This window comes from Wasmannia auropunctata, unplaced genomic scaffold, assembly GCF_000956235.1.
Source record: "Wasmannia auropunctata unplaced genomic scaffold, wasmannia.A_1.0 LD336076.1, whole genome shotgun sequence".
Lineage (NCBI taxonomy): Eukaryota > Metazoa > Arthropoda > Insecta > Hymenoptera > Formicidae > Wasmannia > Wasmannia auropunctata.
The window spans coordinates 6,661,462-6,687,302 of record NW_012026814.1 but is presented as its reverse complement, the minus strand read 5'-3'; the positions used below and the strand labels follow the sequence as shown (position 1 = coordinate 6,687,302).

Here is a 25,841-nt window from a genome sequence, read left to right as displayed (position 1 = left end):
AAGTCTCGTATTTCTTTTTTTACGCGTCATGTTTCATTTCGGGGGAAACGGTGTGTCGGATCGTTAAAGTACACACCTGTTGTTGCGGTGCGTTGGAGACTTTTGCGGCCCTGCTGTCTATATGGTACCAGAGAAACGTGGCCGCAAGAGCAGGTTTCCGACCCGCGAACGACCTTCCGCGGTACTCGACGGGATGAGTAGAGAGCTATGGGTGCATCGCTCGCTCGAGCGATGCGTATACGAGACGGGCCTGGTTCGAAAGTGAAATTCGTCCTGACTCGGTGATCAGCGATGCGCCCTATCTAGGTGAAATCTGCATACATATCTGTTCGATCGCAACCTACGAAATGTAGTCTTTTGGTGTACTCATTAATTAGAGTACTGAAAACAACTGGAAAAGCTCCAGTTTTGGATACGTCCGAAATTTGAATAAGTCTTTTGACCAAATATTCAGATAGTTTTACTCAGGTCTCTTATCCTTTATATAATTTTCTTTTTTTTTACATAAATTAATTTTTCTTGTTATTTTAGATACAAAAGTGCTTAAAGAAAGATCATTGAGAGGTGAACAGTTTATGAAACATATAGTTTATGTTTAAAATATTTTAAGACACTTTTGTAATCTTTTTAAATTTAATTAGCTTTATAAACTCTTTTTTTATTCTTATTGTTTTTTCAATCGTTATAATTAACATTTTATTTTTACAAGCACTTATTATAATTGAAAAATAATTAAAATAAAATTGTTTGGCTGTGAATAAAATACAATATTACTTTAGCAAATGTATATCGCTGACAAAGTTTTTGAAAATCAAACGACACTTTTCTAGAAGAGAAAGGCGATTTCAAATATGCACTTGAACAAATAGGAGAATCAGCCAACTTTGTAACAATATTACTAGATGGCAGCATGATGATAGTCCTAAAAAAACATCGGAAGATATCGTTTCGACAAAATCAAACAGCAAAAAGGCAAGAAATAATCTTCAAAGCGAGATAAAAGAAAAATTTTACAGAGGGCAAATTATATCAAAACGACTGTCCTATAAAAGAAAAAAAAACATTATTTTATTTTGCAACCATTATATTTTATTTCATAATTATGGCACTAAAACGATCTGCACTTTCTGATAATAAGAATATCTTAAAAAATATTTTTTTATTGTATGTTTTATGTATTATACATATGTATATATACGCTTTCATCTCCAAGCATTTTAATGAATGGCTCTTAAGATTGTTCGTATGAAACACGTCAACGTACCTCGCATCGCGCATTATAAAAACAGAAACGGTATTACGAATGAAAGAGACGCATGCGGATAATGATTGCTTACGACATTGATCATGGACGTGTAATTTCACCCAGATAACGGTTCGCTGATCACAGATCCGAACGAATTTCACTTTTCAAGCGGGATCAGATACGGTCTCGTGTGGGAAATGTTTCGCGATTACCCGTTACGCGAAAGTGTTCGATTTATGTCATATTTCGCGGACAAGGCTCGCCTTGGTCACGGTGCGCATTATCGATGGAATTAAAGCGAGGTCAAGGTCAAGAGATTAAGGTCGTCCGCGAGATAAATCTCAAAGCGTGCATGGAGCAGCATGGTGCCTGCAGCGTTACAAGTGGACCAGCCAACTTTTCGTCGGGCCGTTCCAATTGGGTGCGGGAATGAGGCGCGTTACGTGTTCCGGAATATATATTCGACTCAGAGCAGAGCCGTACTGCTGCGTCTCTCGACAGAATAAATGTATTCGGTTTATTATTTACGGTTGATTAATACGGATACGGCTCGATGTTTTGATGTAAACAAATTTATGGATTCATTAAAGCGACGTAAATCTTGTGCGGAGTGCGAGACGCGCGAGCTATCGTTGCCGGTTCCGGCGGACTGCCGCCGTCGCCGTTTTATGAGCTGCTAGGAATTTTAATTGCAAGGAATATCGCGCGTCACGCCTTCTGTGCATTCGTCAATTAATTTACAATTCAACTCCGTTCCCGTCGTTGTCGCTGATTTATGGCTTGTTAGTCTAGCGCGATTGGCATGAGCGTGGAGGGCGGATATGCCTGATGGAGATTTCGTCGGAGATTATCGGAAGATTTTAATGAGAGAGATTTTGCGTGGCGCGCATTATCCCGCCACCGGCCGGACGGTGTATATTTTCAGAACTCATTCAGTGCCCAAGCGCGATAAATTACGACAAATGGATGTTCGGACGCCTCGGTTCTCTCCGTTATAGAGACGTGGAAAAATCGGCGGTCTTTATCCGCCTCGGCGTCTAATATGCGCACACTGCAAACGTGCACGGCGATCGCGCGCGATATATACCTGCTCCCGCGCGAGTAGAGGTAGGTACTTGCACACGACTTGTTACTTTCACTCTCCGGACGGGTCTTACGAATCCGTTAACCGGAGCTTTTCCTCAAGTTTAACTCGCGGTCATTATATGCTAATGCGACCGGGCCTCCTGTGAGAATCCGCTCGAGGCTTTTGCCGGCCCGCGCTGCGAGCGAAAGGCTCGAAAGCGATTTTAATGCCCTGCCCTCCCCCACCCCTACCTCTGGGGGTGAGAGGAGAAGAACGAGAGAAATGCCGGAACGTTTGTAATTAAGGTCGTGGTAATGAGGAAGGCAGGATCACCTGCGACGCTCGTATACGCATCTTCGCGTACCGATTTCGACATTGTCTCGGCGCAATAATGTCGCTTACTTTTACTTTTTATTGGACGACGGCCGTATACTTTCGCTGCGCCGCCACGATGTCGCGGAATGAGTGGCAAATTTTTGGCGAAAAGCGCCAGGATGTTTCGCGTTAAGTGCGTTTACTCTCGACTGTGAATCCTTCAGATGATTCGTAAGTTTTTACCCACGACGGATATGTCAAAGAAAGTCAGTTCGACTTATGATTTTCAACATTATGGATCCGTGCAATTGAACCCCTGAAATTAAAATGTCATTAAAGTAAAAGTCACGAGAAATTAGATGAAAGATATATCTATTATTTTATATTATTTATTTACCTCTTCCGATTTTTGATGTTTCAATTTTCAAAAAGTTCTTTACTCTCAATTCGCTAATTTAAAACGGTAACTGTACTATAATTATACGTTATATAAATGGCTCTGGGTATTAGAGATTTGAGAGAGTTGTTGCGTTTCGCCTTGTAATTTCGCAATAATTTTCGGGCGATCTGCAAAATCATAGCCGCCGAAAGATGAAAGTGTGGCCGATTGATCGATTACTCTCGGGCCTGAATCGAAAGTACTTTTGGCGTATCTTTCGATACCCCCTTTCGTATACGTCCTCATTAAATTGCCACGAGAGATTTACCAGCCAGTGTACCACTTCCGGTCGATGTATTCCCTACCCACTCCGATTGCAGTCTTTTTTACATTTGCAGCCTCACGTAGCTCGCCCCCACAGCAAACGTTGTTGCAGCACGATCGTGGAGAAAGTAAAGGTCGTGAGTTCGTCTCGCGACCCTGAAGACCCTGAGAGAGACATGCTTGCTCACTCGATTCTCGTCTTATCCTTAGAAAGCATCGTGCCTCCCCTCGCTCTTCCGCCTCGTCATCCTTCTGATTCCCTTCTACGTGCTGCACGGCGCATCTTCGTATGAAAGCCACCGTACTTTCATATGAGCTAATGTGAATTAATGACTTTACGGACGAGCGGATCGTATTCACGGACAATATCTTAATAAATGTTACGGAAGACACGAGTAGGCACTTTCAAACGCACGATTACCACGACCGGTGATCTTTAGAAAAAAAATTACAGTAATAATTCAAAATCTCATCTTTCAAAGTCTATGCAAGTCTTTTTCTTCAGAGATCTTATGTTGTATGTTCTTATGCTTTAATATAGACCTCTAAAAGAAACTAATTATTTTTATTTTATTTACTTAAAAAGAAATAATGTTGCCAATTGAGCACCATAAACAAATTCGGCCTAAGAGAGAAATCAAGATTGTCTCGTTTTAATTTGGAAAATTATGTATATACTTTTGATCAGTAAAACTTTAGAAACAATTTTTGTTAAAACATTTTTTCCAATTAAAAAACTTGAACTTTATTTAACTAACATTAAATAAAAATAAATTTTTACATTGTAAAACTACAGAAAATATGCACATTCGCATAACATTTCCATAAAAATTTTTTTGTCTTGAAAATAATTAGATGTAGGAAATGAAATTAATTCGCATAGTACAAAATAGTATTTATTAACGTATAAAAAATATTAACATGCACGCATCCCAATAATCAAACGATATTTACAAAGTAAGGTATTAATTACACATGCTATTAATACGCACGTGGCCATTCTGAGACTACGGATTATTCACACTGGAAAAAAGATAAACAAAGAAGGAGTATTATACTTTTCTTGCTTGTGTAAATTTCATTCTCAGATTCAATCCGAAACCGAATTACTGTGACAGCTAAAACAATTTATTATAAACAGCAGACATACTAAAGAAATAAATGTTTTCTCCAATGATATAAGTAGGTTACGACATTATTTTTCAACAAATAATTAACGTGATTTTTCTTGGCGATGATTTGCCTTAAAGCTTAATTTGGCAAATCATATAATCTCTAGAAAAGTACGTAATCTATACTCAATAAAAATCAGTTATTAGTACGCATCTCGCTTTCGCGAGGTCTGTACTATACTGTAGATAGTGACATCCTCACGATAATATCTCGTTGATCGATTATATTCCGGTTCCTCATATAATATTTAACAATAAACTGAGCGGCGTTAAACGCTACGTAACCCAGTCGCGCTGTCGTCAAGATAATCAATTGAAAATTTTCATCATCCACTTTCGTGCATATCTCATACTCGCGATGCTTTCTAACCGTTAGTTGCAGACTTTCCTCTTCTTCGTGCGGTACGCGTCTACTAGTCGGTCTTCCCTTTTCTCCTCTCGAAATATACCTATATCTATCGCCGCGCCGAGCAATCCATTATCACAAGACATTATAAGATTCGACCAACTTTCTTGACGCGACTCTCCGACAATTTTCCAACCTTCGACCTTTCGACCTTTCGGATGTCACGAGATAGACGCAGAAGAAAGATCGAACCGGCCGAGCGTGACCCTCGACGACGATCTACTTGTAACCATGATGACCATCGTCGTGGTGGGACTCGATGGGTACCCAAACTTTCTCCCAGACGGGCTTCCAGATCTTCTTCCAAGCCGGTACCTGCACGTCCTTCCAAACCGGAACCCACTTGCTCTTCCATTCATCTTTCCACACTTGTTTCTTCTGCGTGACCCAGATCTGCTTCTTTTGAGGCACCCATACTTGCACTGATTCTTCCTTCCAGACCAGCTTTTTGTCCGACACCCAGATTTGCTTCTTCTCCGTCTTCCAGATTTGTTTCCATTCGGCCTTCCATTCTAATTTCTTATCGCTCACCCAAATCTGCTTCTTTTCCGTTCTCCAGATCTTCTTCCAGACCGGCTTCCATATCAGTTTCTTCTTCCAGAGATCGTGGCTGGTATACTGCCAACCGTGATGGTCCTTGCCTACGGGATGCTCCCCCGGTATGCCGATTTTAATCCATTCCGGCACCCAGATCTTCTTCCAATCGGGTACCTGCATTTCTTTCCACACAGGAACTTGGATTTCTTTCCAAACAGGCTTCCATACTTTTTTCCAAGCTGGCACCTGGACCTCCTTCCACGCCGGTACTTGGATCTCCTTCCAAACAGGCTTCTGGACTTTTTTCCAAGCGGGTACCTTAATCTCCTTCCACGCGGGTACTTGAATCTCCTTCCAAACCGGCACCTGTACCTTCTTCCACACCTGCTTCCAGGTCATCTTTGATTCCGTTTTCCAGATCTGCTTCCACTCGGGCTTCCATACCAGCTTCTTTTTCCACACGCCCTTCGGTCCGTGATCGGGAGGCCCGTAGGATCCGGAAGGTGGTGACGGCGGGCCGTAGGAATCGGAAATTGATCCGAATCCGCCTCCATGACCGCCTCCATCTCCACCGTAGCCGCTATCACCACCACCATGGTGATCGCCACACCTCCGCCGTAACCGCCGCCGCCACCTCCACCAAAACCGCCGCCGCCACCTCCGTGATGATCATCGAATCCACCTCCGCCGTAACCGCCGCCGCCGCCGCCGCCGCCACCTCCGTGATGATCATCTAATCCACCTCCGCCGAAACCGCCGCCGCCACCTCCGCCGTAACCGCCGCCGCCGCCGCCACCTCCGTGATGATCATCTAATCCGAACTCCGCCGAAACCGCCGCCGCCACCTCCGCCGTAACCGCCGCCGCCGCCGCCACCTCCGTGATGATCATCGAATCCACCTCCGCCGAAACCGCCGCCACCACCTCCTCCGTAACCGCCACCGCCGTCACCTCCGTGATGATCATCGAATCCACCTCCGCCGTAACCACCGCCGCCGCCGCCGCCGCCACCTCCGTGATCGCTACCGAAGGATCCGTGTCCACCGGACGGTGCTCCATAAGATGTCGATGGTGGTGCGCCATACGAATCAGAAGGTGCACCGTAGGAGCTCGAAGGTGGTGATCCTACGTCCGGTGCTCCGTAGGACGTCGCTGGTGGTGCGCCATACTGTGAGCTTACGGGAGGTCTACGGTGTGTATATTTTTTTTATTAGAATGATACCATACACCATAATACAATGAGAATATAAACATATCTAATTTCATTTAATATTACAAAACTTGCATATAAATAAAATTATTTTTGTAGATAATTAATATATATAAAGTTCTAAGTGTAATGTTTTTATATCTTAATTATCTCACATAGGTATTTAATCGCTTATATACTCACTCTCTCTTTGTTCTAATCGGGTCTCCAAGCGCGGAGATAACAAAGAGGCCGCATAATATTGTCTGAAAAATTTTTTTTTAGTTTTGTAAATGAATGTCTGTATAAATAATTTACTTAACGTGTAATAATTAACGGCGACGATCTATATGTAAATTTGAGAAGAGATGAATCGGGTAAAGGACAAAGCAATTAAAACCTTTCACAAAAAAATTGATACTTTGTGTAAAGAATACGCTGTAGTTTTTCCTCGCGGTATTAATGCGGAGATAAATGAGCGATAAACGTCTACACGGAAAATAGCAAAGACACGCTAATTGCGCGATCGACCGTGCGAAAGAGAGGATAGATGCCCCGCCGCGCCGCCGGTGTAATTACTCTTCTTTCTCTCAAGCGCGTCACGGTAGCGTAATTATCTCATCCTCGCAATCGCCATCAACTTCCCGCCCGAAAGGCTCCTTAGCCTTTCTTTCATCGCGCGCGACGGAAATCCTGCGGACGGATTTCTACGCGTTCGCCCGCGCGCTCACGAGAGCGCGTCTCTCAAAAATGAAAGTGTTCGCCGCCGTGTGAACGCGCAGCCGACGTAAACACCGGCGCGAATTGGGTCGACCTCCCGTCTCACCCTCCCTTCGCTGTCTTCGCATTTCCAGAAGGGGCCACACCAGGGACCGTAAAACCTGTACCGACGGTTAAATTAAAGGAAAGTGGGCTTCGAGATGCCTCTTTTTCTTTCTTTCTTTTTTTTTCGTGAAGTTTTGCCCTTAGGCGGTACCTGTTGCCGGTGTCCAGCCCTGCGGCGGCGGGATATCAAGTGTTTTAGTTGTCCCACTGTCCCTCTTTCTCTCTCTTTCTTTCACCCAAGAGTTATTCTACTTATTCTGGAATCGTTTGACAATTTGCATACATTTAGATACCCGGAACATATACCCAGTATACTGTACATGCCACCTTTCATTTACAAATTTCTCGGATCGTATTTGGAATCTCTCCTCAATAAAGATAACAAAAAATATCAACAATTTTCAGATTTACTCAATCGATTGAGTACAAAGAACTTGGCCTTAGATATGTAATTAGAAACTTTTTTTATTGAATTACTTACAAATTTTTGTTAGGCTTTGTTAGAAATATACAAACTTGAACGAATTCGAAACTTACAAATTAATTGTGAAGATATTTAAATGTCGGAAACACTTGCGACAGGTGATGATTTCTCGATATCCTCATTAAGAAGAAGACCGGTTCCCCGCGTAAATCAAAGAATTTGCAAGTGAAAGATGACTCGGTAAGTCTAGGATATCTTACGTAAAGTCGTGATTACTGGAGTACATACGTGAATATTCGATATGAAATAATATCTTAAGTAACAGTTGTTAGCTGGAATTATATTAAATATTAGGATATATAGAATGATATAGAGATGCCCGAATATATCTTTATATCTAAATATTTGCATATTTAAACAACGGATTATTAGAAAGTATCTCAATCAGTGCAAAATCGCGAGTCTCTCATCGCTTTTTGTTTTTATTGTGTTATACGGATATTGCTGTAACACACGTTTCAGTAGAAATTTCAGTAATTACGCGTCATTATATACTCGTACTGATTAAACGTCACAGATTCACCTCTTCTCAGATTAACATAACAATAATAATTGTTTGCATATTATCTACATATTAATAATAACCTTGGCTTACTTTCATTCCGACTTTACACGATCACTTTACATACCTATATATTATCTTATTCTGCGTTGACATTGGCATGTGAAATTACCTGCTGATTAGCTCGTTTTATCTTTATCGTCTTTATGTAGTTAATACAAGCTATATAGCTATGTTTCCGCTTGTCTATGAGAAAAATCAGATAAACATTACCTGTCATATCTCTCTCGCTGCTCTAGTTGAATACCGATATATCTTTAAATAACGAGATGAAGATATTATGAATTTTAGCTTTATTTCTTCAATAAGATGTGATTTTATTGATGAAAATAAATGTAACATCGTTTTTAAAATATCGTTATATTTAACATCATTATATTATTGGAAGAATGAGATATCTCGTACGCGAATGTCCAAAAATCTCGAAATCTTATTATACAAGGTATCTGAATATTACATTAAGGCAACGATATATCATGTAGCTGTGAGAGAAATAAATTAAAAAGGCGGCACTCCATATAGAATGCCAATGACATTGACTTGGCTACTCGACTTTGTAACATCACGTCGGTGACCTAGTCGAATTTCGCCACCCGACATTCAATGCAGTTATGCACCGTATTTTCCCAGTGCGGCTCCTATTTACAGAACTTTCCATTCCGTCGAGAGAAAAGTGACAAGAATGCCCACTTATAGCAATTGCCATTGGAAAATGGCAGTGATTTACCGGTTCGTTTGTAACCATTTACGTTAACGCGGCCGCGCTACTGCCTCGACGGCTTTAAGGTCGTCGTGTCGAATATGCTTTCTGTACTCTTTCGGCATAAAATTGAAAATACCGCCACGTGACATTATCAATAAAATGTCGTTTCCACGAAACGCAGAAAGTTCTTTACAGTTTTTTTTACGATAGTGACCCGATATTATCTTTACGAAATAATCTTATTGTTAGTTGCAACCATGTAAAATCGCTTGATTGTTAATAATTCTAAAATTATGCGCATGTTTCTTTGCATAATATTGTTTTGATTTTTAAATATTTAAACGAGAAGATATTGTGCAGTATTGTACACTTTATATATAGAAAGGTGAATTTCCTTCGGCAATATATTTTGGAAGAATAATTTTTTATCATGCAATATTATAATATAAAATAAGCAACAAAATATGGGAATCTATATATAATAAAATTTCCCGCCTGTATCAAAGATCTTAGAAGATTTATAATCAATGACACGTATTCTAGGAAAGAGCACTGTACTTCCACATTACACTGAAGCTAAAGTTAAAGAGATAACGGTCATCGCGTCTCGCGATATGTGTCATCGATCGCGAATTCTAAAATGACCCCTGATGACGAACGAACCTTGCCGCGAACGATTTTATTACCGATAATGTCACTTTCCGTCCAAAAAGCAATATCTCACATATATCACAGACGCACTGACACATAATCGTGACGCGAAGGATGAGAGCACGGGGCAATGAGCGGCGATTGAACACTGACCAGAATAAATCGCATTCTCGCGACCAGGGTACCGTGGCCCACCGTGTGAAAAGGATGGCAACGACCACCGTCTTTTTTTACGGTTCGTCACTCTTCTGACGGATTCATCGTGACATACGACGCTTTTATAGCGAGTGCTCCTCTGCCTAGACGCCTAGATACTCTATAGACACCGAGATATTTCGAGGAGGGGTACAAAGAGTGCCACGGTGCTATATGGGGGTCCCAACTCTGCGTGTACATCTTCAGTTAGGAGGGGGGGGTTCATGCTTCATAGCGAATGCGGGGCGGCAAGGCTTGAGTAGTATGAAACGTAATGCAATTCAATGAATTTTAATATAAAGCAAATCTGAAAATATCATCTTTTCTGCGAGATACAAAAGTCGCTCTCTTTGCTTCTCTTTCGTGTTATGATCAATCTAAAATTATACGATTAACATAAAGCGTACGTTGAAACTTGCATGAAAAAAATTTTTGTACATAAATATTTTTTTCAAAGAAACGTTTATGAGGTTTTCATATAATGAGATTTGTTACAAGACTGACATTAATATCCAACGAAACTTCCCTTCTGTAATTAAAATTGTCGTAAAATTAAATTTGTTGTCTTAACAAATATAATGACAGCGAATGTCATTGACGGACGTAAGCGTTCGTATATAACCGGTCAGTGTCCGATGACACGCAATGTACAACCGGTAATGACTTTCTCGGTAATTATTATCAGGGTCTTTCAAACGATCCACTACCGCAAGGGGAATGGACTTTCTACCACTTCTCGTTACAGCATTGTTGTCGCGAAGGAGATAATATTAATAACGCGTATTAAAATAATTCTCTCGAGAAACTTTTTATTTTTTTTTTTCAACTAGAAAACATCTTAGGATAGACTAGATTAAATTATCCCATGTAATCGTAATACCTATCTCTCGAGAACGGTCTACGACACTGTTGAGCAACGTAATCAACGGTACTCTCGCTCCGGTCGTCTGAAGATGAATTAACGCCAGTATCTCGCTGCAAATCGCATACAAAAAACCTCCGACAATCTCCGTTCTCAGATCTCGCGACGAGGAGGAGGAAGGACAGAGAAATGCCTTTCTCATCTCGTATCGGCGCGGCGCGTCTCACGATGCAGCAACACGGAAAAGCGCGCGGTTTCGTAATGCACGTGAGAACAATTTCGCCTGCGCGCCGCGCGAAACCTGGTTCGCGCGCGAACACTCCGGGCGCGCGCGCGCGCGTTCACGCTCGCGTTTGCGTTCGCCACCTGCGGGGAGTCTCACTCTGACTTTCTTCCTCAGGGTTACTGTCGCTCCCGCGAAGTCCGCATGCATGCAACCGCGGGCTGCCTTTCACCGACGGCATGTTCCTCTCCCGGCTGGGGAGATGCGCCGGATTGCAATAGAGAACGATCGGGAAGCAAAACCGCGATTATCGCCCGTCACGTATAGGGTGTTCTGTAATCGTTGGTATGACGTTGTATAAACGATTGTGTAAACGGGTGATAATTCTACAAGAGAGAGAGAGAGAGAGAGAGAGAGAAAAACAAATCGAAAACTCATAAGGAAGTTTCCTCTCGAGAAGGCTTTACCTCTGAGAAAGTCAATTAGAAGACTAGGGTATCTATCCCTATTAGTCTGCCTGTACGTTTTAATGTGCTTTTAGATTTAAATGAGTCATAAAAATAAACTGGTACAAATAAATAGACAAAGTGTTTTTTTTTATTAAGTTAATACTTTAACTTAATTTTTATGACTTATTTAAATATAAAAGCACACTAATAGGGACAGCTACCCTAGCTGCTAACATAAACTGATGGAAATATTCTTTTCCTCCTGCATATGCACGTACATACAATTGTCTCACGAGGCTAATTTTAATTTGATAGTTTGTCGCACGCAACAAGTATCTTCGATTATTTTTTCTTTTTTTTTTCGACACGCAGGAGAGTCGCGAGGAGGCGAGAAACTGTGAGAGTCGTTACTCGGACCACACGAATGGAATTACTTTGACTTTCTTCCGATACGATGTCAGCGGCAGCTGTCTTTTCGATTTTTTTTTGTCTTCAAGGAGATAATCGAATCGGTTACTTTCACTGTGTCTCGAGAATATCGCGAGTTCTGCCGCACGATCGGGACGAGTCTCGAGTGCGTTGTCCAATTCGTTTGAAGCTCGTTAAAACGGATAGAACCGCGACACGATAGGCGCGAGCATAAATATTGGATGATAATTAATTTATCGTCAGATATACGGCTTCAATTCCCGATACATCATAATCTCCTCCAAAGAACTCGGGAAGAAAAATACTCCAAGTACAAAAAAAACCTCCGGTCTAAGTGGCACTTATTAAATGACAAATTGAAGATTACCTTCCGTACATTTTTGCGATACATTAGCACAAGGAGGATTCGCGAAGCCGGCGTCACGAAAGAACCGCTTTCTTTCCGCATTTATACACAGTAGTAATCATTGCGAGCCATTTGCACGGTAGAGAGGATATATGGTTGTATTCATCACTACGGATGTGATAGCAAAAGCGACTTATATTAATTGAGATTAACTCCGAGACCATTCTCGACGGCGTAATGAATTTTCGCCGCCAAAGAGGTCGACGTGCCTGGAGATCGGCGTTGAAGATTTCACCTCTGCGCCGCGCTCGCGTCGCGGAGTCTCGCCGTGCCGGCTCGCTCTGCATGTGTACAAACGTAAAATATTATTATTACGCAGGCATCGACATACCGTAAATTATATTCGTCTTTTGCGAATAATTTATCAGTGTTAGATTCGCGTGTAAAATCTATCAGTAGTATAGAAACCACGCAGCCTCTCTTACGCGGCAACAAAAAAAAACGTTCCTTTCTGCGTGACCCCGCGATCTGTTATAAAAAATGAAAAGAAAAAATACGTTCTGCTACCAGGAAGTCTACATCAGGTACTTTGCCTCATTCGAAATCCATTAACGGTTCTCCTGCGGGCGATTCTGCTGGCACGTTACACAACTCGCGGCCGTCCAGCATAGTTACGTATGTATGAAGCGCAAAACGTATTCCGCGTATTCGTGATATCATATAGAGCGTATAAAGCGTATATACTATATATATATTGTATTGGACTGCGCGCGCGACGCGACACACGGGCTAGATCGAGCTGACTTTCAGGCTTTCCCGACCCGCGTCCCGATTGCGGCAATTCTTCAAGCAGGCAGGGTGGATCGCACGGTAATCGTGAAGCGACTTCGTAATTGTTGCTCGCGTATCGCGCATCTCTCTGATGCCAACGAGTCGCAATCGCGTTATGTCAAAAGGAAAGTTACGCGGGCTCGGAAGGGCATATATATCGTCATCATCCAGTCGTGGTCGCATTAACAATTATCTTCCATTGAGATTTTCCGGCCGATAAAACAACCATACGCGGCCGCGTTATTTACGATCATTTCTCTGATCATAATTATGTAGGAAGAGGAGTTCTCCTCTTCCGGCGATTCGCTTGCAGCTCCGACGTCGTGCGTTTCACGTACTCACTCGTGCATGCGACACGGCTAATATTTAAGCCCCTCATCTAGGAAGCCGAATCTAGGAAGATGAATATTATATATAATTTACATATATATATATATGTATTATAACGTATATTTAACACAATGTATAGTTTATATAAGACGCTTTGCGACTTTCGCGCCGCGGGGGCTCCACCCCGTTCTCGAGGCGCCGCAAAACAGACACGTCCAACAGACCGCGTAGTCGTGCCGCACGAGCAAACGTATTTCTGGCGAATTTTAATGGTTTGTTTATGCGCGCAAGTCGGATACAGATTGGACCGGATACGCATCTTCGCGAAAACGCGCACGCCTTCTGGCACACGCCGTGCCGCGGGATGAGATGAGACGCGCGAAGCCATCGGCCGGCTGCAAACAGTCGAGTCGCCTGGAACGACAGGCGGAACGACACGTCGACGGCGCGTGTATTAATTAACGTTATCTGCTATTAATTTACATAATGGAAGCTACAAGCGTTTCCCGTAACGATTTACCGACATTGAGGACTTTCTTACCGAGGAACGAGCGATCATTGATCGAGCTTCTCATTATCTCTCTCTCTTCTTCTTTCTATCCTTCTATCCATCTCTCTCTCTCTTTCTCTTTCTCGTATCCACACGCATCCTGCCGCCGGCTATTATTTCCATTATCTCTTTATTACCTGGATTCGGCCGTACGGAACATCCACGAGTTGATGGATCTACCTAATTGCCCAGATACCGCTTGCCGATGTTTAATTAGGCCGCTAACGAGCCAGTCTTATCGCGCCGAGAGATCCGCGCGAGGCTCCCCTCCGGAGATTTCGGTTACATCCGCGTTGGATCGTTTCCCTCGAATAGAGTTTCCCCCCTTATTCTCTCGAATAAAAAAAATCACGAACGCGCGTGCGACATACAGATTTCATTTCGCGTACGTTTTACTTGTACGTTATACCACACGTAACTACGATGTTAAACCGTGCAAACGGTTGTTCTGAATAAACAGATGGGCTACGCAAGGCACGGCGTGCTATACGGCGCGTCGCGCGCGCGTTCCCGATTTCGACAGAAATCGAGAGAGTCTATACGCGCGGCCTTTTCATGCCTCGCCGATAATTTCCGGAGTAGCAATAGACCGAAAAACCTGTCGGGAATACCGTACGGACCATGCGCGTATAGAGGAGCGCGCGTGCGTTTTGCGAAGCACGTGGCACGAATGTCAATTAGCGACATTTGGCGGACGCGCGAGTGCACGTGTGTACCTATGCATGTACATGTACCTATGTGTGAGGCGCGCGCGAACCGATCTTGCGCCTCTTTCGCAAAAAGTCCCTCCGGGAACGGAAGAGAATTTCGCGGTGAGAGATACACTTCCCGCGCGCGAATTCGAGCGTCATTGCAAAATCGCTTCGGTAACTTCACCTATCCGTTCTCTCTCTACCCTTTTTTTCTGTTCCTTCGCGGTGATGTAACGTCTAATGAGATTGTGCCGATTATGCGAACTTTCTTATTCTCGGACGCGACGCGCCGCGGCCGTTTCATTGCCCGGAAATTGGCAGAGGAAGAAACCAGCCCCTCCCGGACGCGCCGTTTTTCCGGAGCGTCGTTAAAGTTCGAGCACGGAAAGTCAATTTGGGTCGGCGACTTCGTGAACGGCAACGGGACAATCAAATTAATAAACGAGCGAGAGGAGAAGACGCGTTCTCTTTCTCTCTCTCTCTTTCTCTCGTTTCGCGACCTTTCATTTCGTCGCGCGCGTCTTGATGCGTGCGATTTTTTTTCTCCTCCCGGTCTTTCTCCTTTTTTCCTTTCTTTCTTTTTTTTCTCTTTTCTTTTTCATCCTCGCGCACAGCCGAATGTTTGAGCGATGACGGCGCTACTTTCTCCTTCGTAACTATTTCCCGCGGTCGATGCGCTTATGTACCACACGCGGAATGTTAAATCCTTCTATTGGTTCTGAAACGATGAGTTACGCACTAGTCGCTACTCAGAGATAGGATCAAGTTTATTGCGTATGTATAATGTGTGAATCTCACAATTCGATATCTCTCTAGATATTTTAAGTAGAGTAAGACTATGAAAATCGCAAAAGCGTTTTACTCAAATAAAATCTAATACAATCAAATCTAGCAAAAATTTAATAACTTCGTGAGCGGCTGTCATTACATTGACTTTTGGCAGTTGTATGTATTAAGGTATAATTATAGTCAATTATAGTAAAAAGTAAAAGTGCAATTAAATAGCGCGCGCGAAGCGCGTGTCTGTAGTGCTAGTTTAATATTAAAAAAATCAAAGGACGCTCCGGTCACAAACATCTATATAAGTTTAACGGCTAAAGCTATTCGTTCGAAGAGCGCGCTATAAGCGCTATTACATGTCATATATTTTAACTTTATCTTACAATTAGACGTAAAACAAGAACGAAATGAGACAGCAGCGCTGTGTGTAACACTCTTCCCGCACGCAGCCAAATTAAGCTATCGACAAACATTATTTGTCTCTTTTGCCGGCCGCCTAATCGTCCGCTTTAACAACAAAGGAGCCAACAAGACCTTCTAGAAAATGAGTTTACAACAAAAAGGTCTGTACCCTCGCAGCTACGCACAGTTCGACAGTTATAGTTTCGACGTGAACCGCGGCGTCAAATCGCACTTCCGTATCCGATCCTATCCACGGATCTTTCCGCGACGCGAAAGAAACTCAAAATTTAAGTAATTTGCAGCAAACTTCAATTTGCTGTAAGATTTAAAGTCGCCGAATCGAATGCATCACGCGAATCGAATATTCTCGCGCGTCATACGTTGGACACTTTTGACTTGGCCGCCGCGAATTCGAGCTCCGGTCGTCAGCACACTCGTTAAAGGCTATAAATAGTGTTTTGTAAATTGATTTTATTAAAACTTCGGACGTACCACAATAAGCGTTTCTTTTGCTCGCGAATACGCATATAGTATTCGATCGTGTAAATAGAGAAATCGATTGTCGTCCATTATCTGTCGCAAATCTGAACGACTTTATCCAAAGATTAAGATTACTGAAGTGATAGAATCGGACGAAACAAAACGTTGAATGCAGAGTAATTAATCAATGGAATGCAACCGATATAAATTGTATGATTGCTGATTGTCACGTGTATACGTATATCTAATCGATTTCACGATAGATAAAAGACAATAAAATCGTATATATTACGAATCTCGCGGCAATTAATTTCTAAAAGGTTTCACTGCGAAGAGAGAAGATGCGGGATCTACTTGCTTACACTTTCGCCGTGTTGTGCTTTGTTTCCGGCAGTATCGGTAAGATGAGACAATCATTGGTGCGATAAATTTTGTCATACGGTTATATTAACATTACGCGACAATGCAGCAATATAAATATGCAGATTTAATAGCAAAGTAAGCGGACGTTACTTCAATGACTGCAGATTTCGTAACAGTTAAAATGTCATTTTCGAAAGTGAATTTATTAGAAGTATGCCAGCGTACGAAACACACATATTGATTGTCATATACCCACAGTTTAGATTTATAAAAATTTAAACAAATCATCAAAATTTAATAATGCTCAACTATTTCTTATGTGAAAATAACAAAAAAGATTCCTTCTATAAACATGCCTAAAAATGCCTTATTTTAATAAATTATAATACTCTTTCATATTCAGAATGTCTCAGGATTTAACGGACAAAGGGAAATATTTTACAAGTGAAAATAAAAAAAAAAATATGTTATATGAAGTTTGGCTAGAAATTCTTTATTACAAAGTTATAATATATATGATACTGAATTGTTTAAATATTATAAATATGACGTGAATATACACATGAGATAAATACGTTCAACCTTTCCGTACACGAAATGTACATTTTCATATTCTGCACAATAGAAAATCCGTTGATTCCTATTTTATGTTCCATATTAAAATTTGTTAGTAACTTTGTTATAAAATATTTCTAACTTTTATATAACATTTTCTTTTCATTTTTATTTATAGAATATGCTATCGTAGTTTGTCCGTTAAATCATAAAACACATATATTTCCTCTTATGTTTCCTCAAATAAAAATATAACAATGTAAAGTTCAGTGATCTTGAGAGACAAAGAATCGATCGATCTTGATATCAATATTGGTTCAGGCTTGCATTGATAAGAGTTTTAAATAGTATCTTTCTGATTTTATATATTGTTAGATAATTAGAACATTATAGATATATTCTATATAATGTTCTAATTATCTAACAATAAAATTCTTTAAAAAAAGATTTAAAAAAAATTAAAAAGTAATAATATTATCTATATTATTATTATCTTTAAAGAGCCGTGTATTTCCCCAACTCACTGTTATCTCCTCGATAAGATATTTTTAGAAAATATTTATATAATGCGCATTGTTCATATAAGTAGTCTCTTTCTTCAACTAGTACGTACAAGTGGCACGAATTTGGCTGTTAAATTTTAAGAAACGCACAACATGTTTTTACCTGCGTCACAAGTTTGCCGAATTTTGATGCAAGTATAATAAACGTCAGAATACTCGACCGTTGCATTCCTATAGCTTTTACCACAGTGACACGGGCACGTTTATTTTGCGATTTCTTTTAAAACTTCGCAAATTTACCTAGGCCTTCGCTTGTCAAACACACGCCGTTCGGCTACTCGTCTTTGCGTTGCCGACTTTCGAATCATTGTTAATAGCTGAGACGCTTCTTCGTCTTGAAGCTCGGTACAGAGGAGCAATGTGATTTCTAATCTAATAAATTGCCAAATAGTACGCCATTTAAATTGTAGAAAAAAAATACTTTCTTAAATTTACGTTTTCTTGAAACGACTTCTCGATATATATTATTACTCTTTAATTTTTTAATCTTTTTCTAAAGAATTATAAAAGAAACAGAATAAAAAAAATTATTCTATCGTTATGCTTATCTAAGAATTATTATAATAATAATGTCATGCTATCTCATTGTTATACATATATCCATCTATTTTTATTAATAATTAAAAATTTTCTTACAAAAGGAAGAAAGGGGTTCGGTCCTGGAGAACAAGAATGGGATTACGTGCAAGTACGCCCCAAAGCGTATATGTTCTGGTGGCTCTACTATACTACGGCAGACACCAATGCAATTTATGATAAGCCGTTAATCATCTGGTTGCAAGGTGGACCAGGCGGATCTTCGACGAGTTTCGGAAATTTCGAGGAATTGGGACCCCTCGATGTGAATCTGCAATATAGGAATTATACTTGGGTAATAAATTACACAAAAGTAAAGTAGATTTTGTCGGAATTGAACATAATATCTAGTGTGTATAATTAATAAATACTGAATTATTGAGACAATTTGTTAAGATGCTTGAAACAGTTGGTTTATTGGTGAGGTAACTGAAGAAAGAGAGAAAGCAATTCTGCACACAAAGAATATAGCAAAAATTTAGAAATCGTAAGAAAATATGATTTAAAAAAAATTGGTACATAGATTTACTTCAATAAATATGTAGATTTATTATATAATTTAATATTTTAATGGATGGTTGTGGATATAATTTATGCTTAGGTCAAAGACTATAATGTTCTCTTCATCGACAATCCTGTTGGTACCGGCTACAGTTACGTTACAACCACGACGGCGTTTGCGACGACGAACACGCAAATTGCAACGGATCTTGTAGAATGTATGCGAGGATTTTACAAGAAATTACCGGTATTCGAGGATGTCCCGACGTATATCACAACCGAGTCGTACGGCGGAAAGATGGGCGCGGAGTTTGCGTTAATCTGGGACTTAGTAAGAGAAACGCTAATTAAAAATAATAATAAACAAAAAGAATTTATCAAGCATATTAAAGTAGAGGCCGTATGCGAACCAACACGGATTATAGTGTGTAATAATTTTTTTACAATATCCAACCACACACAATTTATTGTAAAAAAACAAAAAAAATTATTACACACCATCATCCGTGTTGGCTTGTATACGGCCTCTACTTTGATATGTTTGATATAATATTCTCGTAAGCCTATTTTTCTAAATTAAAAAGAATTTATTTCTCAAAAGAAACGGTGATAACATTAAAGTCTCAAAAGACAAAAAGGAATTCTTATTAATCGTAAGATTCGTTCTTTTAAAATAAAGTTTTTTTCCGCGACGCATTTTCGTATTGTCAGAAACATTTAAGATGATGACGATAAGAGCAACATTCTGTAACATGTAAAGCCATAATATTTATACATAGTCATCTAATGATTTAGAAAATTAGTGTTTAAATTATAATGTTTAAATAATAGTAGCGATAATGGCATCGTAATGACTTACCGAATATGATGAAATAACTTATATGCTTTTTATAAAAAACTATAAAATTCACGTACCTGAATAGTATGAATGTTCTGCAGGCGCAGAAAGCTGGCACTATTAAAAGTAATTTAAAAGGAGTCGCACTCGGGGACGCTTGGATCTCACCTGTCGACTCTGTACTGACGTGGGCACCATTTCTACTCAGCACGGTAAGCACTCGATTATTTATCGTCATTTTAACACTTGATCAAGTTCATAGTACTTCTCGACGAAATAAATCTATTTTACAACGGATTGAATAAGAAAAGCAATCACGATAAATGATATCATCGAGAAAGAGGCACTCAATTTAATCAAATCTCAGATCTCGAGAGCCAATATAATCAATTTCCTAGCTCCTTTGTCTTTCATTTTTCTTCATCGCATCGATGCTAATCGCCCGAAATTTCTCTTTTTTTTTCACGCAAAGCACTTTCATAAAACTGTTTGGAAACTATCACATGTTTTGCAGGGTATGATTGACACGGAAGGTTTCCAAAGAATTGACAAAGCGGCACAAATAACGAAAAATGCAGTCTATTATGAAGAATGGACTAGAGCGACTCAAGAGTGGGCCAGAACGCAAGGGGTTGTTTTGGAAGAAACTTATAATGTCGACTTTTACAATATTCTTTCAAAAATGAATCCGAATTCGTATGATTCGTTGACATGGAATGCAATGGTCTCACTTACAGGTATACAAAGGAATGTCATTACATTATTTTATAAGATTACATTGAACGAGAAATTTTGATTCCATTTTCAATATTAACACAAAAATACAAAGGACATTTAACGTATTATAAAATTTCTATTATCGGAACAGTAGAATTATTATGTACGACTATATAATTTTTTTCTTTATTTACAGGTATTACCCATTGCAGGTATCCATATTTTGATTCACATCAGTCTGAGAACTCTTTCTCACTCGATGCTTTGATGAATGGACCGGTAAAGAAAGCGCTTGGTATCCAAGTCGTTCACGGCAGCCAATCCAATGCCGTTTTCAAGTACTTAAATGAAGATTTTATGAAGCCCGTTATTCACATAGGTATCGGTCAATTAATGTATCGAAAGAACGTCAGCGTTGCAGCGAAAGCGAAAGGAAAAGAAATTGGTGTATATTTATGAAGACAGTTGTCATTATTTCCAAACAGAGCAAATGTAAAAGCTTGACAACTCGCAGAATTAAAAAAAAGAAGTTGTTAAAGCAGTTTTCGACATGAGCATATGAATTAATTCATATATGAATTAAGAAAATATTTATATTTTGTATAGATACATAAATTGATAAACTAACAGATTCTACGATGCACTCTGATATATAATATATATTTGCTTTAAACCGAATTTATTTGTGATACAAAGAATTATTATTGCGTATTATATAATATATATAATTGCGTTATAATATAATCTAGTCATTAATAAATGTAAATGTAATTGTTTTAGTGGAAAGGTTACTTAATGAAACCGACTTGAACGTATTTGTGTACAATGGACACATGGATTTAATTGTCGATACGCCGGGTAAGTTGTCATTTACTTTTCTAGATGTGCTGTTACCGAGAGAGAACCTTCCCATTTTTTATATTTAATATAAATATCTTAATAGCACGATATATTATTATAAATATTAATTGAAAGAAATTTATTACAATATTTATTTGCTATTCATATGAGAACGTCATAGCGTTTTTGCTAATAATATTTTAGAAATGAAATTGTTCGGCAATTTTAAACATTTTTTAAGTAGGCTAAATTCTTTTATTCTTATTTTAATAATATTTATGTTAAAAATTACTTAAGTTTTAAACTTAAAAGACATTATTAATTTTCATTTTTTAATTGATGTGACAAACCTCCGAATATTGAAAAATTCTACGTTTTTGATATCTTCTTTATGGAATCACCAACTTCCCAATTATATTAATACCATCCAGTTCATATCACTATGAGCTATTATACGTTTTTTTATCGTTCTCACACTGTATATATAAGCCCTTATCATATATCATATATGTTTCAGGCACTCTTCTCTGGGTCGAAAAACTGAAATGGAAAAATGCTGACACCTGGAAAAACTCAGCTAGGCGTCCGCTCCTCGTTGACGACATCGTCGAGGGCTATATCAAGGCTAAAGATAACTTCAGGATGTATTGGGTCAACAGAGCCGGACATATGGTACGCACATACAACGCACTTTCTCTCTCCCTCCCCTCAGCTTTCGTATTTATTATAAGCCGCAAGCAATAGCCCCGGGATTAATTTGCTGCAAGGAGAATCCTAAATCGCATGCAGCAAGCCGTTCTTACATTCGACGATTCGTTCGCTTCCATAACTTATGCAAAGAAGATTTCGTCACAGTAGCAGGTGTTTTTGAAGTTATAACGGTCCGTGATTGTAAAGCGGCGTACGGGTGACTGATTAGGTGTCATTAATTATCGCGTGAAATTCACAAAGTTCCTTTCAGCGCTACGTAAATGTGAGATATAGTTAAAAGTAGCGTGACCAAAATATTCGACAGTCCAAAATGTTGTTAACGAATATTGTTAATTTTCTTTTTCTTCCATATTTTCAAAATTATTTTAAATTATATTTATTGATCGATAATTTCGTGATACTTATATGTGTGTATATTTTATACTTTAAATGTATTCAATGACATACACATCTGTTTAAAAAAAAAATTAATGTGTGTAGGTACCGAAGGACAACCCAACAGCCCAGAAAATAATATTACAAGATTTGACGAGCAACGCATAAAGTGAAAAAATAGACAACCTGGCGCTTTCATTTTATATTTAAATGAATGTAATTTATATAATTTTATTCAATTTTCTGTATAAAATTTTTAAGGAAGAGATGAAATTAATCATCATTATGTTTATCCATTCATTTAGAAAATGGATATCGATCACATTATCATAACCATAGTAAATTAAATTAAATAAATCGTACAATCTATTATATTATCTGACTATCTTAATTTAGTTATTCGTTCTTGCCTGATGTACATATATATATTAACTTATCGCTGTAGATGGATTGCTATAAAAAGGGGAGATCCGAGGCAAAGAAAAGTGTAGACGTTACAAACTGACGTTTAATCAAACTTGAAGCGAAAAATCGGTCTTGCGAGAAAGTTAGAAGCAGTCGGTGTTTTCTGACTTCTGCTCTCTTTTATTTTATTTTTTTTATTTTTTTTTCCTTAACTCTGTGCGCGCCTTCGCATCGATCGTGAGGGAGGACCGGCTAGAAGGAAGAGACCGTTCCGAGAAACCGTTCGGCCTCGATATAATTATCGCAACACTGTTTATATATTGGCGCGGTTACTACCGGCGTGGGTGTTGAAACAGCATATGTGTAAACAGCAATAAAACACGTAGTGCGGTCCCGGATAGGTAATCTCCTCCCCACGAGAGCGTAAACGGGAGTTCACTGGAAAACCACCGATGGGCGGGGTTGAGCCAACCTCTAGATTCCCCCCTTGGTGTCAAAATTAAACAAATCTCTCCTCTACGTTAGGGCAGCTGGATGCGACGGAATCCCCGCGGCGAGTCCGCGTCCCGATCGTCGACAGGGTGTCCCGTCCCGCGTTCTTTCCCTTACGACGATTTACGATTCAGTGCGATCTGTGACTCGACCGTTCCTCCCGCGGGAATCCACACGGTGAAATTTAACACGGTGCTTTTTAGTTTTCATCGCGAGAAAGGAAGATACGGTGAGAACACGTGATGTAACTTCAATTTCACGGCTTAGTGAGTGCGCCGCAGCGGGACATCCCCGGCGGAACTACCGGTTCCGCCGTCGAGAAACTAAGAGAAGCGATAACGCAGAAGTTTATAACGCGATTATTTAAAGCCTCCTGAAGACTCCGACGATCGCTGCAATCTTGCGTGAACGACGCTGACCGCGTCTTTTTCCGGGACGTTCAAGGAAGCATTCCCGATGCAACAATCGAACGGTTGTCCTCAGGTTCCTCGCGGTCTCCTCGCGGACGCGAAAGATCAAGCGTACGACATGCGTACGCGATGCCTGCAGGAGTACTGGTGCGTCTTCCCGATTGACAAGATGTTCCCCGTGAAACGTTCAGCGTGCGGACTCGCCAGCCTGGTCCCGGAGATGCTGCGCGCCGACGTCGCGGCCTGGCCGACCTTCTGCCAAGCGTCGTCGCTGGCGTCCTGGCCGATCCTGGCGAGATCGCCACCCGCGATCGCCGGCTACAAGACCGCGCCGCCGAATCACGAGAAGCCGCCGTACTCGTATATCGCCCTGATCGCGATGGCGATCAATTCGTCGCCGAAGCGACGGCTGACCCTCGCCGGCATCTACAAATTCATCATGGACAGGTTCCCCTACTACAGGGAGAACCGGCAGGGTTGGCAGAACAGCATACGGCACAACCTCAGCCTGAACGACTGCTTCGTGAAGGTGCCGCGGGACCGGACGAGCGCGGATGATGGCGAGGACCTGCATACAACCGGGAAGGGAAGCTACTGGACCCTGGACCCGTCTGCCAGCGAGATGTTCGAGCACGGCAATTACAGGCGCAGAAGAACGAGACGGAGGCGGCCGGTGCTCGCTCAGGGGAGACCGGATGAGCTCGCGGGATTACCGGTACAGAGAAGCTTTAGCCTCTATCTACTCTCGTGAGAGAGGGTCCTGCGCAAATTTATCTCCTGACTCTTTGAGACGCGATGGTCAGCTCCCTTCGCGCCTCGCGCCGTGTATCCTCTCAGCGTCTGCAGAAGCTAGTCTTTCGATCGCGTCTTATTTCAAATATTCGGGCTAGGAAGTAACTTCGCTAGAAAAACGGAGAATTTCTGCTAACACTACTCTGAAGCGCGGCTTTGATTGCAGGTATCGACCGAACTCTTGTCCAATTCGAAACGTCAAGAGGAACAACGTAAAATTATTGAAACGAACGAAGAAAACGCCGTGGCGAAAAATACCGAAACCGAATGTACAGATTCCCCCCCAGGACGTATCGCCAAAATGACGATGTTCAGCATCGACAACATTCTACGGAAGTCCACGCGAGAGTCGTCAAATATAGCTTTATAGTTTACTGTCAAAATAACTTCGATGACATCAATGGAATATCGTCTAGCAATGTTAAATAAGAAGATTCATGGTCGATCTTGCAACCAAAAACAAAATCAGCATTTTTACGTTATATATGTGTATTCCGATCGTAATTAGTTTTATTTATTGTGAAATATTTTATTATTTTAGCATAAAGAGTACCCCAGCTGTATGCAACATTATAATCAAAAGTTAAAGATTAATATGTGTATGTTTAATGTACGTAATTTCTTCCACTTGTTAAGATGCAAAACGCAGAGATTTTGCATTTCGGATGACTAAGTAGGAAACAGATCTGAGCTAGCTATTAAAATTTCAAAAAAATTCTAATTGATTAATTTAAAAAGCATCAACACGTACTGTTTCTAATAATTCACGGAAAATTAGATCGTAAAATTTAAAAAATACATGTTAAACACGTATCCATTTTAATTACACTTCGTATATTTGTTTCTTTTATATAGGCAAAATCTAGACGTAGATACATTTTATAGCTTTCTCTTGAACGTCTTTCTTCTCGTTTTAATGACTGTAGCATCGTGCACCTTTAAAAAATTTATTACTAAATATTAATTTATTATTGATCTCAAAATTAATTGGAATATTAATTGGAAATAGAAACACGTACGGTATGTGCTCTTTATTTCTTTTGAATTCTTAACATTTTTAAAAGTATTATTTTTCTAATTTTATGAGTAAAATTAAAGTAATATTATATATATGGATAGAAATTTTTTAAGGCAATTAATCGTTGATTAAGTTAGAGTTTGATAAAAATTGTCTTTATAATAATTCTTTCTAACTAATTTATTCGGGGATTAATCATAAATTTACAAGTAATACTAGTACTTGTTAAAAAATAGATAGAGAATTAATATTAATTCT

General features: G+C 40.1%; 2 protein-coding genes and 1 pseudogene across 2 annotated transcripts; 2 read left to right on the top strand and 1 right to left on the bottom strand.

Moving 5' to 3' along the window:
- Positions 1-4,210: 4,210 nt before the first annotated feature.
- LOC105449400 lies at positions 4,211-10,103 on the bottom strand (annotated as a pseudogene).
- A 6,603-nt stretch (positions 10,104-16,706) lies between these two features.
- On the top strand, positions 16,707-22,840 carry LOC105449399 (retinoid-inducible serine carboxypeptidase-like). The gene is made up of 9 exons (XM_011688610.1): positions 16,707-16,826; positions 18,550-18,779; positions 19,086-19,316; positions 19,925-20,035; positions 20,338-20,560; positions 20,737-20,919; positions 21,321-21,398; positions 21,898-22,052; positions 22,572-22,840. The coding sequence occupies exons 1-9, from the start codon at positions 16,769-16,771 to the stop codon at positions 22,632-22,634; spliced, it is 1,332 nt and encodes a 443-aa protein (XP_011686912.1). The 5' UTR covers positions 16,707-16,768; the 3' UTR covers positions 22,635-22,840.
- A 979-nt stretch (positions 22,841-23,819) lies between these two features.
- On the top strand, positions 23,820-25,159 carry LOC105449398 (forkhead box protein C2-A-like). The gene is made up of 2 exons (XM_011688609.1): positions 23,820-24,488; positions 24,732-25,159. The coding sequence occupies exons 1-2, from the start codon at positions 23,820-23,822 to the stop codon at positions 24,933-24,935; spliced, it is 873 nt and encodes a 290-aa protein (XP_011686911.1). The 3' UTR covers positions 24,936-25,159.
- Positions 25,160-25,841: the final 682 nt, after the last annotated feature.